Source organism: Callospermophilus lateralis, chromosome 6 (genome assembly GCF_048772815.1).
Source record: "Callospermophilus lateralis isolate mCalLat2 chromosome 6, mCalLat2.hap1, whole genome shotgun sequence".
NCBI lineage: Eukaryota > Metazoa > Chordata > Mammalia > Rodentia > Sciuridae > Callospermophilus > Callospermophilus lateralis.
Window position 1 is genome coordinate 111,654,042 of NC_135310.1, and position 17,178 is coordinate 111,671,219.

General features: G+C 51.8%; 1 protein-coding gene across 1 annotated transcript in view; it reads right to left on the reverse strand.

Annotated features, from left to right (window-relative positions):
- The window catches only part of Ttbk1 (tau tubulin kinase 1), a 36,353-nt gene extending 21,815 nt beyond the window's left edge, over window positions 1–14,538 (reverse strand). Inside the window, exons 1-11 of the mRNA XM_076860148.1 lie at window positions 14,431–14,538; window positions 8,770–8,917; window positions 8,381–8,454; window positions 8,040–8,180; window positions 7,177–7,281; window positions 6,775–6,840; window positions 6,415–6,507; window positions 6,207–6,332; window positions 4,022–4,176; window positions 2,907–3,138; window positions 2,491–2,666 (exon numbers count right to left, since the gene is read on the reverse strand). Coding sequence (XP_076716263.1) covers window positions 2,491–2,666; window positions 2,907–3,138; window positions 4,022–4,176; window positions 6,207–6,332; window positions 6,415–6,507; window positions 6,775–6,840; window positions 7,177–7,281; window positions 8,040–8,180; window positions 8,381–8,454; window positions 8,770–8,917; window positions 14,431–14,538 — 1,424 coding nt within the window. The remainder of the gene's footprint in view (window positions 1–2,490; window positions 2,667–2,906; window positions 3,139–4,021; window positions 4,177–6,206; window positions 6,333–6,414; window positions 6,508–6,774; window positions 6,841–7,176; window positions 7,282–8,039; window positions 8,181–8,380; window positions 8,455–8,769; window positions 8,918–14,430) is intronic.
- Between the last annotated feature and the right edge of the window lie 2,640 nt (window positions 14,539–17,178).

Consider the following 17,178-nt stretch of genomic DNA (forward strand, 5'->3'; position numbering starts at 1 on the left):
ACCTCCTGCACTGCCACCCTCCACTGTCACTTCCTAAAAAGACTTCATTAGTTCCTTTGTTCATTCATTTAGCAAATACCTCTGAATGGTTACTGTGGTCCAGGAATGTACACATGCAGAAAATCAACTCTGGTTCCTGTACCTAAGGAACACTGGCTATTCTCCAGGCCTCCCCAGGGAATCTAACCTTCCTAAAACCAGCTGATCCAGTGCTCCTGCTGTATCCAGGGCAAACACAAACAACGGGCTACAGACAGCTTTGGAGCCTTTTCTACTGCTCAGCTGCAGGCCTGCCTGGCTGCTTCCGCTCACTCCAGGAAGGGCCCGTTAGCCCAGCTTAACAAACTCCTCAGGCCCAAGAACCAAGTCTGCCTTCCTTAGCCTGGCACTCAGGGCCCTCCCAACGAGGCTAGGCCTCAGTTTCTCCATTCCCTAGCCAGACCCATCTTAGATTCACTTACTTTTCCTAAACTGCCCACACTCTCATACCTCTATAACCTTACATATGCTGCTCCCCTGCACACAGCCTGGACCCCACTTGGCCTCCCTCCCACATAGCCTGTCCCTCCACCTTTTTTTCTGTGTTTGGATGCACCTCTTATAGGGAGCCTTTCCCATCCTGTAGGGAGGGTTATTTGCCTCCAGAGCACCCTGAGCCCCCCTTCACTACTGGACTTCAACTGTCTGCCTTCCCATAAGGCTGTGAACTCTCAGGCATGGACAGACTCCCTCCAACCTGTTACCTCTGGGGAACGATCCAGCCTTGGGACATCTCTTTGTTATTACTTTGAACTGTGCTGTGAATCTGTGAGTTCTTCCAGAGCTTCTCAGTTTGGGGTGATGCCAGCCCCAAGATGAGGTTACTTCTGGTTATACAGTAGTGTGTGTGGAGGGACAGGATGCTATGCAAGAAAGAACTGTCATCTGCTGAATGCCGGGATACCCCTTTGAGGACCTCAAGGTCTAACTCAACTGGGGTTTGGACCCTCTTCTCATATTTGGCTGTGGGCAGAGGGCTGACTTTAATTCTCCCCCAGCACCAAGCCTGTGTGTGGTTCAATGGCTCTTTAGCTGCAGAGGAGGGGTGCAAAACAGGACCACCCACAGCCTTTCTCAACATACTCCTGCCCAGCCTGCATAGAAACTGCCAGATCCAATTCTACTCCGTATTTTTTATCAATCTGTTAGTGAGACTTAAAATAAAACACCACCCAGTGTCTCATATTTATATACCCCTGTCAATGACGGCCATCACTTCTTTTCTTGAGAGCACAGTTTGTTTTGATGGACATAAAGGAAAAAAATGGCATCAAAGGAAATGAGGTCTGATCTGTGTGTGCGTGCACACGTGTGTTTTGAAGACAGGGTCAGAGACATAGGCAATCCAAACCTCATCTTCTCCATACTTTCTCCTGCTCCCAGTGCCCCAAAAGCAGCCCACCCTCTACCAAATGAGATCCTAAACCTTTCTGTCCAGAAACTCTCTCCTCAGCCCTCTTCTTCCCACTATTCCTAAAACTAAGGCTCACTATGACCCAAACCAGCTTGCCCGTTGCTGGCCCAGAAGCAGGAAGTTCTCCAGCACTGTCTTGCTCAGGGCTCCTCCCCCAGCTCCACTCACAACCCTTCCAACTGCCCTTGCTCATGTCCCCATGTCCAGAACTCTCCATGCTGAGGGACTTCAGGCTGAATAGCATTGAAAGGTGGTCTTTAGAGCAGGCCAGCCCATGAGAGTGTGTGAATGAGGACTAACTCGGGCAAGTCCACACCCCACAGAGGTTCTGTGCATCTTCCTGAAGGTGGAGTACATGTAGGGGCAAGTCCAGGAGGGAATATGGCTGAGATGGGTGACAAGAAAAGATGCTGAGTGTGAGTCAGAAGGTCATCCTCCTCCACTGCAGGACTGAGTCCTGATAAGGAGATGGTCCAGAGCCCACTCTGAGGCCCCAGAAAGGCAGGAAGCATCCCCAACTCCGGTGGGGATCCAGCCCTGGCCCCCCACAAGCCACCCCCCACACAAAGTCAGCTCCCAACACTCCCTCCTACCAGCCATGTTCCTGCTAGTCCCACCCTCACTCTGACTTCAGATCTCTCAGGCCTAAGCCCCCAAACTGGCCTGTCCTCTGTCTTCTCCTCCAGCTATTCCATGAACCCTTCTTCCAGGACCCCTACCTTCAGCTGCTCTTGAGGAATTTGTAATTAGTGATTAGGAAAGTTCTGGAAGCATGCCCACCCACCAACTCTCCCCTCCCTCCTCATGGACCCAACCTAGCATGAGCTGAGACCTCTCTGGATGCCCCATGCCCTTACCTAGGCCACCACTGACCCCAGGCTGAGTCTGAACCCAGGCTGAGCATAACTGTCAACACTCCCCAGAGACCCCTCCCACCCCCGCCTCTGCCTCACACCTGACCTTTCCTGCAGACCAGCCATGTGAAGGTGCAGGAGATCACGAGGACCCTTAACCACCCCCTCCAGTCGCAGACCCACCTCCTCTCATGTAGCTCCACCCGCCCATCCGCTGTGGAAAGCCTCTCCGACTCAGGGCTGTTGACCCTCCGGTAGCGTAGAGAACGCACTGGGGTTGTTGGGGAATCTGGGGGGGCACGCACAGGGGAGCTGGGGACTCCCACACCTCGGCTCTGCTCCTCCTCCACACAGGGGGTCTGCCAGGAGAGGGGTACAGTGAGTTGGGGCTGACAGGTGGCTTTCTCAGGGTGAAAGGGATAAGTGGATGATGAAGCTGATGAATCAAGGTCAGGGTGGTGGAGGGGACCAGGAAATGCAGGCAGGGCAAGAGGGCCAGGACTGGGCAGAGGGCACTATGGAGAAACAATGTGGGGGACCCAAGGGTTGGGAATCGGGGTGGGGGAGGCCACCTCGCCCTTCTCCCTGGCTGCAGTTACTTTGCCGATGTTGATGCGGAGTTTGTTGCGGTTGACATCCGTCTCCTCCCAGACTTCAGCCTCAGGACCCCCAGGGTGGGGGACAAGGTGGGGGCTAGGGCCCAGCCCCTCAGGGGGCCTCCCAGGCAGGATTGGGGGTGCATTCTCCTGGTCACTCAGGTGCTCGCCCTGTAGCACGTCCTCCGTGTTCTCCCGGAGCAGGTCTCCAGGCACTGGGGTCACATTGACCACCCTGGAAAGGCCAGGATGGGGCCATGGGCAAGGTTGGCAGGGGTGCCCTCTTCTCCCAAGGCCCCTCCTACCAGCACAGGCCCTGGAGACCCCCGAGCAAGGGCACAGAGGAGGCCTAGCGAGGAGGCATCCTAGGTTCATCACCATCCCTGGCCCACAAGTCCTCTGAGACCATATCACTCAAGTTGGCAGGGTCATCAAGGAGACCACTGGGGACTGGCATGTCCCAGTTCTATTTACTCGAGAGATCCTGTGGTTTTCAGAGGCCCTGCAGAATTTCTAATGACCCTCACTGCCCGGCTTCCTTTAGACCTAGGAACAGGCCTCAAAAGAACCACCTTGGAGCTCCTCAAGCAGCCTGGTTACAGAACCGTACACCATAGTGTGCTGGCAAATCTGTGGCCCTGGGCTAGCCATTCTAGTCCAGCCCCTCCCCAGACCACCTGACTCTGTGCCTGCCACATGGTACTGAAATTGCTGACCCAGCCGTCACTAACATCTAGCAGGAGCACTTTGAAGTCAGCAAGGGCTGACTTCCCTCTTAGTCCCTATGGGGTCCCCAAGGCATGCTATGCAAATTAATGAGTGATGAGAAGGGAAAGTATGGGGCTCTGGACATTTCACTTAGGATTCCTTGTTCCCCAGGGATCTAAAGTCAAAAGCTCCAAATGAGGAGATCACCCACTCTTTTGCTTTCAGATCAAGGACTAGAGTTGTGACAAAATTTCCTGAAGTTCCAGAACTCTGCTGGTGAGTACCAAGAATTGGAGAGACAACTGAGCTTGTCCAGATAGGAAGAGGAGGAGAGGGCTGGCTTCTCGGCAGTGGCTCCAGGCAGGAGCTGGCCTGCTGCCCCACCTGCCATCACCCTTCCTGAGACTTACCCAAACATGGCTGCTGTCTGCCTGGTGTTCTGCTGGGGTGGGGTGGAGGTGCTCGTGGACAGGAGGGCATCCGTGCCCGCCTTCTCCCAGTCAAAGGCCTCATTCTCAGCAATGCCTCTCTCCTTCATGCTGTTCTCAAACACCGACATGATCAACTGCAGGGGGTGGGGGTGGTGGGAGGACAGAGAGGTGACCTCGGGGCTAGCCAGGTAGAAGGGGCAGTTGCTGGGATCATAGGGAGAAGAGAGGGGACTTCCAGGACAGGATGGGCCTACAGGGGGCATTGGAAGGAGAAGGGCACATTGATTTTAAATGAAAACATGCACAAGATATGCAAATGAGCATGCAAATTATCATCTTGGATTAAGCCCCACCAGCTGGACACAAGTCCTCTGAGATCTTTCCCTGATGACCATCCCCAAATGCCTCTGTCATTTCCACTGTCTCAGCAGGAAAATTAGCAGCCCTGAAGCACTAGGAGTTTCTGCATGGAGTCGTGCTCGGCACAGGCTGTCCCTCTTGCTGGGTGCTTCTCCCAACATCCTCTTCCTGCCATCTCACTTCCCTCCCACACAGCTTCCCCTCTAATCGCTGGACAGGGTGCATCCACCTGAATCACTCACACATCTATTTGCCCGTTCCAGCAGCAGGCCCAGAGCCCAGCAGGAGATGCTCACAACTGTACAGTCTGGAGGACCCATGAGGCTGAGTCAGGGTCAGGGGACAACTCTGTCAGCAACGGGGGTTCTGGACTCAGAAAGTAGCAGGCAGCTACAGACCCTCTGAGGCCCCCAGATCATTCCACTTCTGACAAGAGTTCAAGGAGTTACTCTCTGCAGATAGTACCCACTTGCTCAAGGCCTACTGTGTGATCCACAGTGTCTGGGCTCCCCACAGGGTGCAGCACTGTCCCTGGCCCACAGTACTTTCCTGACAGCACGGCTGACACATCCCGCATCTCCCAATCAGGGTCAGTGGGTCTCAAGGTGCATGGTGAGGGTGCCTCAGAAAGAGCACTGGACTTGGAGTCAGATGCACAGTCATGCAATGCATAATGGCGTTTTGGTCAACAACAGGCTGCATATGTGATAATGGCCCCATAAGATTACAGTGGAGTTGAAAATTTCCTGTCACCTGGTAAGTCATAGTTGTCATAAGGTCACAGTGTAAAGCATTACTCAATGTCTGTGGAGATGCTGGTGTAAAAAAGCCTACTATACACTGCCAGTGGTATAAAAATATAATACACATAAGGCAGGTGCCTGGAACCCTAGAGACTCGGGAGGCTAAGGCAGGAGGACTGCAATTTTGAGGCCAGCCTGGGCAAATTAGTGAGACCCTGCTACAAAATAAAACATAAAAAGGGCTGGGGATGTAGCTCAATGGTAGAGCGCCCCTGGCTTCCATCCCCAGTACTGGAAAAAAATACAATTATGTTCTGTACCTAATATATACTTTTTATAATTATGTTATGGTGTACTCCCACAACTTACAAAAAAAAAAAATGTTTCCTACGAAACAATATGCTGAGCACCACAGCAGCAGCTCCCCTCAGGTTTGCTGTGTCACTTGTTCGCATCATTTTCTCTTGAACTTGATATAATCTCGTATTGTTCACCATGGCCCTTGAAAAAATAGGCTGTATCATGTATACATGCACACCATCCAGCCTGGGTGGGCAGTAGATACACCTCTAGGCCTGTGTAACTGCACTCTATGATATTCTCAACGACAAATTAAGAACAGATTTCTCAGAATGCATCCTTGCCATTGAACGATGCACAACTGTATCTGAGCCCAGGCCTCCTCCTAACCATGATACCACCTCAGTTTTACACCTCAGAAATGGGAACACTCATCCCATGTGGCTTCCTGCAGTTTTGGTATAAAGTACTTGAGAGCACATGGCTTCAGGAATTGTTATGTATTGGAATAATAACATTGTCCAGTCGTCATCAAAGGCTTCTTTTGAAGCTTGAATGGCACTAAGAACAGGGCCAGCTCTTGATCCATCTAAGCTGTTACTACTGTTTACAAGGGAGGGTACAGTACAGTTTGGTGCAGTTAGAAGACTGGGGTAAGCGCTTAGAGTCAGCTCCAGGCCTTGATGAGAATGGGCTCTGCTGAATGATGGTCACCCCCGGAGTGGTGTCCAGGGCTGCAGGAGCAAGCCCCAGGCTCCCACCTGGTAATCAGGCTTGGTGAAGTAGTCAAGGCTGGCGATGTGGTCCAGGAAGAGGTGGAACTCTGAGGGCATATGCTTCAGCAGCATTCGATGTTCGTACTTCTCCTTGATCATTCCCACCTGTTCCTGGAGGCAAGAAGAGGGTGGAGAGATGGAACCCCAGCTGCCCCCACCCCTGCCTCCTTGGACCCAGCTGTGTGGGTCTCACCTTGTCCTTGATCTTCCTCCATGGCAGCTGGCCCACTGCAAACTCCACTAGCATGTAGAAGAGGGACCACAGGTCATCGTGGCGGCCCATCTCCTGTGGGAGTGGGGAAGGAGTGATTTGTAAGGGGAACAGAAGGCCTGGAATCCCTGAAGGAAAGGCAGAGGGTAACATCTGGGGGAGCCAACAGTGGAGCTTTCCTCCAAGCCAGGGCCTCCAGCAGGGTAGATTCACTCCAGCCCCTGCCCTGCTCCTCTCTCCACCCTGACACCAGCGGCCCACCTACTCCCTATCCTGGCTGCGCACTTTGCCCCAACCTTGCCCATTCTGCCCCCATCCCACAGTACAGCCTCTGTCACTCACCCGGTTCTTGTGGGCATTGACTGATGCATAGCGAACAGTCCCCCGAAACCCGGCCACATTCCGAGGCTGTAGAGGAGAGACCACAACCAGGAAGCTCACCCTTAGCCCCTAACCTAAGCCATATCTCAGCCCTACCATCAATAGGATTCTGATCCATTGCCTGCCTCCACCTGCCAGAGAGCAGGAAGGTTACAGAGTGTGGCTGTGACATCTGACAAGGGCCCAGGTAGGGGCAGAGGGATGGGCCGGGCTGACCCAAGAGCTGGGGGTGTTATGCTGAAGATGACGCCAGGTCAGCTTACGCAGTTGCAAGAAAAGTTGGTGAAGGGTCCCCACATGGGGGGGGGCAGTGTGTATGTCACTGTCCTGACAACCCAGAACTTTGTGCGCAGTGGTACTCACCGGTCGGACGTCCCCCGTGGTGTTGGTGTACTGCCGGGCCAGCCCAAAGTCCAGCATGTAGCACTTCCTGTAGGTGGAAGGCAGCCTGCCCATGGCAAAGTTGGACTGGAAAAAGGCGAGCTATGAGCCCCGGGGGCTCCTACCCCCAGGACTCCCCAAGAAATAGGGCTCTGCAGCGAGGGAAGGACCCCAGCCCCACCTACTCTCACACTCAAGGGGACAGCTCTATTTACATGGGTGCCGCAGGTGTGATTGTCCTCATTTTAGAGATGAGGAAGCTGAAGGTCAAAGAGGTGAGTGGGCTTCTCTGAGATCACATAGCAAGTGACAACCCAGCTAGGCTTCAAACCCCGATCTGCTCAGCCCTATGTCCTTGCACTCCCCGGCAAGGCAGCGTGGTTTGTGTAACTGTCCTGCTCTAAGGTAGAAGATCTATATTGTTCTTGCTGTGTGTTCTTGGGCCATTCAAATAACTTTTCTGGGCCTCAGTTTTCATCCCTTTACATAGGATTTTTTTTTTTTTCTTTCTAGCACCAAGATTCAAGTTACCACAAAACTGGTTACCTGGAATTCCTTACCAAGTCCCAACCCTCCGTCTCCTTCCTTCATCTGTTTGTCCTCTCCCAACCCTGTCACCTTACTAGGTTCAAGGGATACTCAGGTCAGGGGTGAGGAATTAAGAGGAGCAGAAAACAGAGGTGGGGGCTGGGCAGATTGTGTGCTCATGGGCAGCAGGGAGAGGAGATGGGGCTTGGGGTAGAGAGCAGGAGGGGTTTGAGTAGAAGAGGCTGACCCAGCCCAACCACTGTCACAAAGAAGAAACCAGTGCCCAGAGGTGGAAAGGAGGAGCGGGGCAGGCTCACCGGCTTGATGTCACGATGCAGAAAGCCCACGGAGTGAATGGCCTCAATGGACTCCAGGATCTGCTTGCCCAGCCGCAGTGTGGTGCTCAGCGTGAAGGTACCTCGTGGCTGGCTGCGACGCAGGTCAGCCAGGTTCCGGCCCTGGGGGTTTAGGGGCGCAGACCCGCCTCAGCTGCACCCCAACCACCACCACTGTGATGCTCGCCCAGCCTTGCCCTGTGTGCTGTTCCCATCCCGGGCTCATTTCCCAAGGGGCCATGGTCTCCCCTCCCTGCTCCCTTCCCTGAAGTGCAGCCCCAGATCTTGGGAGGGAGGTTGGAGAATGCGCTGGGAGGGCTCACCTGCAGCTGCATCACGACATAGTTAAACTTCTCGTTCCTGCCACAGCCAATGAACCTGCATACGTGGTCCTTCCCTAAGGGGGACAGACAGGACCTCCCAACTCCTGCTCTTTCCTCCTCACTTCCAGCCCTAAGTGGGCGCCTGGCGCATTCTGGCTCCCACCTCCCCACTCCCTGGCCCCTGGAGGCCTCTGCCATCTCCTCCCTCTGCCCTCAGCCCCATCTTCTCTCCTACACTCTGGTTCCATCTCTTCCTAGAAGCCACAGACCCGCCTCCCTCCTTCATCGCCAACGCAGCCTCCCCCCATCACTCTCTGAGACTCGGATCCCACCTCTCTCAGCCCTGAGCTCCATCACCTCTGCCCTATCCCCGTGACCTGGGTCCATACCTTGCAATTTTTTGAGCACCGCCACCTCCATCTTGAGAACCTGCTTGGGCTGCTGGGCTGACTCCACCTTGAGGGCCACGTTCTCCCTGGTCAGCAGGTCCATGGCCTCGTAGATCTCGCCAAAGCCCCCGCCCCCGATCTTTTTCAGCTATGAGAGGAGGGAGAGGAGTCCTCAAGGATCCAACTGAGCACATGCTCATTCCACTTCTGTGCATTGGGTCTTCCATTGATGGGGAAGGGGATATACTTGAAGGGAGGACCCCATATTTCCTGCTGTTTCCCATCAGTGTCCCCCACCTCCCCTCGTCTCCTAGTGCCTCCAGACAGACAGCTCAGCCCATAGATATACAACCACACACACACACACGCACATGTGCACACATATATACCACACACACACACACACACAAGACCAGAGGTCAGAGTGAAAAATGTTATGAAATCTGTGATTCTACACAGACACAAAGATAAGCCTGTCTATATAGAGTTCTAGAGAGATCATCGGCCACTCTGATTCTCTTCTCTAAGACAACAAAGACTATAATCTCCCCGTGCTGAGCCCCCAAACAGAAGGAAAAATAATTCCAGAACCTCCAAGCCTCAGGATGGGAGCTGACACTTCCTGGGACTGTCAGTCTCCTGAAAGATGTCAACAGAAGGAGAGAATATCTGGGGGAGGGATTCAGTGAAGGGTGTCCATGACCCATGCCCACTGGAGAAGCCCACACCACACCTGAGGTCCCTGTCAGGTGCCCAAAGTCTCCTCTCCAGGGAAGGGGGTGCTGTTGAAGAAGGGTGGGAATGAGCTGTGGAGAAGAATATAACCCCACGATCTGACCTTTGAGGCCCTCCTCCTGCAGCCTCCCAGAGCAGGCGGTGAGAAGAGCAGAAGAGAACTGTGATAAAGAATTGGCAGGGGAGATGAGGAGAGTTATGGAGAGGGATTAAAAATAATTTTGGGGGCTGGGGTTGTGGCTCAGTGGTGGATGCTCGCCTAGCAAGTGCGAGGCCCTGGGTTCGATCCTCAGCACCACATAAAAATAAATAAACAAAATAAAGGTATTGTGTCCAACTACAACTAAAAAATAAAAACATTAAAAAAATAATTTTGGCTTCACATCTGTGATCCCAGATTCTCCAGCTACTCAGGAGGCTGAGATAGGAGGGTCACAAGTGTGAGGCCAGCCTGAGCAACTTACCAAGACCCTGTCTCAAGATATAGCTCAGTGGTAGAATGCCCTGGGTTTGACCCCCAGCATAGCAGGGGGAAATCTTTTCACCTGAGAGGTCCAGGGGTCTTGGATGGGTGAAGACACTGTTGGCAGTGAAGAGGGAACAGGAAGAAGGCACTGAGTTCTATGTTTGGCTTTAAAAAGATGTACAGCCAGGCATGGTGGCAAATGCCCGTAACTCCAGTGGCTCGGAAGGCTGAGGCAGGAGGATCGACAGTTCAAAGCCAGCCTCAGCAAAAGTGAGGCACTAAGCAACTCAATGAGACCCTGTCTACCTGTCTATAAATAAAAAAAAAGAGGCTGGGGATTTGGCACAGTGGTCTAGTGCCCCCGAGTTCAATCCATGGTACCCTCCCTCACCAAAAAAAAAAAAAAAAAGAAAGAAAGAAAGATATACAGCTGGCTGGGCATGGTAGCATACACCTGTAATTCCAGTGGCTCAGCAGACTGAGGCAGAAGGATTGGGAGTTCAAAGCCAGCCTCAGCAACTTAACGAGGCCCTAAGAAGTCAGCAAGACCCTGTCTCTACATACAATATTAAAAAGGGCTGGGATGTGGCTCAGTGGTAAAGCACCCCTGGGTTCAATCTCTGGTACCAAAAAAAAAAAAAAAAAAATACAGCGGATTCTCACCTCTTCAGGGAGCCTGCCCACATGGGTGGCCTGCCCTCCCTAAGTCCCCTGTGTCCTGTTAGCTCTACCTCTCCAGTGTAGCTGGGCTCTGACAGTCCAGCAGGAAAACTCCTGAGTCTCTGCCACCTCTGCTCCTGGGACTCCAAGAGTGACTGTTGAATGGTGGTTGAAACAGAGTGGAAGAAGGAAGAGCCCAGGGCAGAGCCAGCTGGAGGACTGGAATGGGAGTTCCAGAAAGTTAAAAGTGAAATCACTCCAGAGAGAAAAGGATGAAGGAAAGATCGAGAAGACAAAGCCAAAGTGGGAACATGAGGAAAGGGAAGGACCTTGAGAGACCAGAGTAGCTTTCTGCTTGTGATGAGTTAGTCTGACTGGGAGAATTTCAGAACCAGAGGGGACTGAAGCAAACTCAAGGGACACCGTGGCATGGTTTCCTCTGGGAACTTCCAACGCCAGGGAAACACTAATGTCTTCCAGATTCCTCTATGGTTAGCTGTGTGTGAGAACCAGGAAAGGCAGGGGAAGGAGCGGCAAGGCATCCCCAGTTCACAGACAGCGGATCCCCAAGGCTTCATTGGAGAAGCAGCAGTGAGAAAGGTCACATGAGTCCCTGTTGTGTACAAAGGGAAAACAGACACAGGGAGGACAGTCGCTCACCTGGGGCCACACTGCTAGTAACTAGCAAAGCTGGGTTTCAAAGAACCCAAGCAACTGGAGGGAGAATCCACACTGGCATAGAATCCACTGCTTTGTGAGGAGCCCTGAACCGTATCATTTTAACAGTGTGAGGGCTGAGATTCAAGGCGCAGCTGCCAGCTTCCCAAATGTGTGCTGGAGGAAAGGAAGGCAAGCTCAAAGCAGCAGAGATAGTTCTGACACCTACTCCCCAATTTTCCAGGGTGCCCAAGGGTGCTTCTGTACTGCCTTCATTCCAGACAGAGCCTATTTCTCCTTCCTTGATTCTTTTCTTACCCCTATCCTGTCAGAGAAACCCCCTCTGGTAGGGAGCTGGCAGGGAGCACTCAATCAGCACCCCATCTCCACCTGCTCGATGGCTAGGGCCCACTTTTCTTTTCTCTATTTTTTGGGGGGTGTACCAGCGATTAAACACTTAACCACTGAGCCACATCCCCAGCCCTTTCTTATATTTTATTTAGGGACAGGGTCTCGCTGAGTTGCTTAGGGCCTCACTAAGTTGCTGAGGCTGGCTTTGAACTGGTAATTCTCCTGCCTCAGACACCCAAGCCTCAGAAATTATAGGCATGCACCATCATGCCTAAGAATAATAATAGTATCAGTGACTAAGCCCCTGATACTATTTGAGATTCATGAAAATGTTTTATTTCAGAGTCAGAAGGAAAAAAAATAAATGTTTAGGTCAAGGAGAAAAATTTTTGATATGCTATATGATTGTACTGCTTTTATTTATTTTTAGTGGTGCTGGGGAAGAACCCGGGGCCTTGTGCATACAAGGCAAGCACTCTACCAACTGAGCTATATCCCCAGCCCCTGATTATATTCCTTTTATATGAATATAGTTATAAAAATAGAATTTTTAATGCTTTATTATGGAAGGAGGAGTCATGAAGGTAAGAGTGGTGCAGGTTCATGAAAGTCATAATGCAGCCTTGCTCACAGCTCCTGACCACAAATATTCTCTCAATCCCCCTTTGCCAGACCGTGTTCCTCCCCTCCTCCTACATTTTTTTCATGATCTCAGCCGCTGATGAAGAAGCTCCCTAAACTGGAAAAGAAATTTGACACAATAGGACAAGCATTTACTTGGGAAGAAAGACCCGGGTTCTTGATCCAACTCTGGGGGAACTGGGTGAATTTCTTAAACTTTTTGAGTCTTCATTTTACCTCCTTTATAAAAGGAAGAGAATCACACTACAATTGATCACAAATATCCCTTCAACTCTGTGGATGGGCTGGTTTTTGGTGACTCTGTTGACCCAGCAGTCATACAGAGCTGGTCATGAATTTACCAATTGCTCATCTCTAGGGCTCAGTTTCCACACCTGTGAAATGGGAGGAATAGCAGTATCTCCTGCATAAGTAGTTGAAGAAACTATGTAAGGCATTCTGCACAGTACCTGACAACAGTAAATGAGCAAAACAAATAAATACTAAGTTTTTATTGTCGTTTGTATTCTGATTCTGATGAACACCCCCAACAAGGACAAAATGTTCTCATTTTTAAATGCTCCATCTAGTGCCACTGACCCTCATTTTCTCTTGGCCATAGCCCATTTCTAGGCAGTTTTTTCTTGGTTCCAGAGTTCTGACTCCCATCTCAGTGACATCCCTCACTAAGGAGTGCACCTGGCTCCTCAACCTCTCCAGTTCTTCAGGGGCTCGGACGAGGGGGGCGGGCGGGGGGCTAAGGAGAAACCCTGGGCCTGGCAAAAGAGTATACTTGCTCTTCCCCAGCTTCCCCTTATCATTTCTTGCCCCACTCATATCCCATTCCCTCTCTCACAAAGCACAAGTAAGTCCTAGCCTAAACTCAGCATGTGAACACTTTTTACTCAGTGCAAATGCCATTCTGCTTCCCATGTTCCATACACTAAGCTCTTGTGCTAGGGACCCGGGGGTCTTGGAGGAACACTCCTTACTTTACCAGACCCTCTTTCCTTTTATGACTGTCCTGTTACTTTTCCTCTCGGGAAGTCTCCCTGAGGACATAGCTTCTTCTCTTTATCTCTCCTGGCCCCAGTAGTCTCCTCCTCTCCTCCTCTTCAGTCCCCACCCCCACCCTTTGCCTCTTTCCTGGACCTCCAGGGGACCTGAGCCGCCAGGTGACTGTTTCTATGGAGACCCGCCTGCACCCAGACCCCACCCTCCCCTCCAAAAACCAAACCCTGGGTGAGCTGATCCTCCCTCCCACCAAAGCATGCCGGTGCGCACGCGCGAACACACACACACACACACACACACACACACACACACACGCGCGTGTAAACCTGACCTCTGTCAATCTCCTTTCCTTCCTCCAGGCTTCCCACTCCCCTGCAGAACCACAAGCTCACACACTAGTTTCCCCCACTCTACCGCTTCATATCATCTCGCCTCTATAATGATAAGGACACCAGAGCGCTCTTAAATGACTTAAATGGGACAGGGGCTAATTTACCGTAGGTTCTCCTTCCCCAGACACTGCCATCCCCACAACCCTCACGTTGCTCCCTCCCACCCAGGCTCAAGAAGGCTCGGACTACAACTCCCAGCAGGCCGAGCAGCCTGAAGTCCTGGGCTGGATGAGCAAGGCACGCTGGGAAATGGAGTCTCAGCGTGTTGCACCTGCCGCAGGAACCGGCGATGGGAGGAGGGTGGATGGAGAAGATGGAGTGCAGATGCGGTGGGAGCTGCCCGCAAGGCCTCTTTTCCCAAACCCAGGCCTTTCCATCCTCCGCGGAAGCAGAGGAACACATGTCCATTCACTGCCCTTCTCCAAGGTCCGGCAGAGAAAGAGGTCCCTCCCCCACACCTCCCTCCTCCGCACCCTGGGTTCTGCAGCTCCTGCCCAGACATCCAACCAGGAGTTGTTCCAGGCAGGGCCCCAGCAACGTGACCTGGCCGGGAAAGGGGTGAGAGAGGGCGGGGTTGGAGAGAGGTACTGGGAAAAAGCGATTGTCCACACGTGTGGGCAAAACAATGACCTGCAAGCAGTATGCAAATAAGCCCAGGGACACCTCCCTCTTAGGGTAGAAGCTCCAAGGACACCTGTCTTAACAAGTCTCCAGGTTCTCGCCTCCCTCTCCCCACCCCTCTCTCTGCCCCACCGGGTCACTCACCACCTTCCAGCGATCCTTGACCACGTAGTTGGCCGGCAGGATGTCGGCCTGCTCCCCTCCCCCACTCATGTTGGTTTCGTCCTTAAGAGCAGCCGCTAGGCACTGCATCCGCCAGCCCGAGGGAGGGGTGTCCGCAGGGCCTGCCCTGGTGGGGCCATCTACCTGGGGGAATGGGGGAGTGACCGTGAGCGGGGCAGGCTGCTGACCCAGAACTACCTGGCAGATTTGGAGAAGAGCTCAACTGGCAGACATCCTTTCTGGCCCACAGGGCAGATGCTATAGAGCTCACTGGGGAAGCACTCCTCCATGATGGAGGTCAGTGAAGGGAGATACAAACTACAGCAACAGGACACATATGTTGATGAAACAAGGAGAGGACAATGATATGTGAACAGGCAGTGGGAAAACCATTTTACCAAAGAGACATGCTTACTAATGTGGAGAAGACTCATCAACCAAAGGATCATACTAAACTGCGACTTATGCTTGTGGTAGGGGACAACTAAGCCAAGAAGGACCAGTCTGAGTGGTCCATTGGTGATCCCCAGAACCCATATCTCCCCTGTGCCACAACATGCCCAAAGAGCTGTTCATCAGAGGCTTAGCAAAAAGGGAAGATCTTCTGACCAAGGGGCGACCAATGGGAGACCCAAACCAGAGTGACCTGCTAACCAACATGGAGATATGATCATCAAGGAAATGAGGAGATATATGACAGCCCCATGAGTGAAGAAGATGCAGTTGCTGAGGGGCATTCACCTTTAGTAGTGAGAGACCCACACAGCCCTGGGCTGGAAAGCCAGCATGTGAGCTGGGTCCTGGGTGAACACAAGATAATGGGCTCAAGACATGGATTTCAGAGGGATGCCAGCCCTGTGGCCATTCTGAAGAGACAAAGCCAGACTCAAATTGGGGAGAACAGGACAGTGGGGAGCAGCCTAGCAGAAGGCAGGAGTGACAGAAAGTAGCAGATAGGTGGGCATGAGATTAGAGAGCCTCTGACCACATCTCTCTGGGTCTACTCAGAAATCAACTAGAAAGAACACAGAAGGCATTAGAATGAGTAAAAAGTGAATATCAGGGAGAGTGTCCCAACTGTGAGGGATGGGAAAGCCAGGCACATATTACCCAGAAAAATATGTGAGTATGTGTGTGTCTCTGCATGTCTGACTGTCTGTATTGTACAAGTGTGTAGGCATGCACTTTCCAGGTCTCTGCCAATCCAGAACAGGATTTGGAACCCGAATCTTGTTCTCTCCTCTTTCCCCTACACTTTTTACATGCAGGATGCTGTGCCCTCATGGTGACCCTGGAGAGTCACACATAGAAGAGAAAGAAGTTATTTAGGTTGGGGATTGGAGATGGGAGGGAGGCCCCAGGGGAGGTTAAATGGCTAAAGCTATCTATAGATGGGGTGGGAACCACATTAACCCAACTTTCCTCAGGATGGGATAATTTCCAGGGGTCCTGTTTCTAGACATCATAATAAGGGGACAGGGTGGGAAATGCTTCAACAGGTCACGGTGTGCTGTGGCAGACATGAAAGAAGAGAATCTTCATGGGGAGCTACACAGTCATTCTTTTTCTTAAAATGATTAAATTCAGTTGTTTCCTCTAATCCACACTCTTCCCTCCCGCTGAAGTGGGATACAGAGCATCAGGAATTTGGAGGGCAGTGAGGGCAATGGAAGATAAGGTTCTGCAATAAAGGTGGAGGAGACAGATTGAGGTCAAGACTAAAGAAATAATTGAACTGGCGAAGAGAAGGCCTTAAAAAGTTGAACTTGGGCTGGAGGTGTAACTCAGTGATTGGGAGCATGGTTAGCATGTTCAAAGCTCTGGGTTCAATATCCAGCAACATCAAAAAATAAATAAAGAGATGTTGAGAGCTAGGGGCATAGCACAATGTTGGAGTGCTTCCCTAGCATTTATGATACTCTGAGTTTCATCCCAAGCACCCCAAAAAAGAAAAAGAAAAAAGAAAGAAGTTGAACTGGGTGAACTCTGGTGGGCCTTCCAGTCCTGTGATGGTGGAATATGTAGATGGATAAGGAAAATTTGTGTCCTGCTCCCATATAGATGGGCAAACTTAAAAGGTGAGGTGGAAAAAGGGAGACCTGCTGCTCCCTCTCCACTGTCCTTCCCATTCCTGTATAACTCAGGAGGACTACATTCAGCTCCCATGAGGGTAAAAGACACAACATGAGAAACGTGGCTGGCCCATTCCTGCACTTCAGGCCCCTCTGGACCTGTAGTGAGAAAGGATTTCTAATAATGTCTCTCAGAGTGTGATGTATGGGACCAGCAATGTGGGGTGTGTGTGTGTGTGTGTGTGTGTGTGTGTGTGTTTTCTAAGGCTTGGGAGTGCATCATGGTATGTGAATATAAGTGTTGATGTGTAACTATGAAAGATGTGAACCAAGTGTGGGTGGGTATTTGGGAGCCCAGGTATAAGAGGCCATGAATCAGACAGAGCCCTGAGGGGTAATGGGAACAGGTGGAAAGAGATGTAGAAGAGAGCAGAGGGGAATGGAAGGGATCTGGAGTGACAGAATGAGAGGAGGGGGTTGGTAAGATAGAGACAAGTGAGAGATCATGATGACAGGTGAGAGATCATGATGACAGTTGAAGAAGTGGCAGGACCTTAAGAGCGTTGGGGGCAGAGTTGACGGCTGGAGAAGTAGGTAAAGGAGAATAGTAGGAGGAATGGAAGGATCAAGGACCAGGGAGAGAGGGTCTGGAGACAGC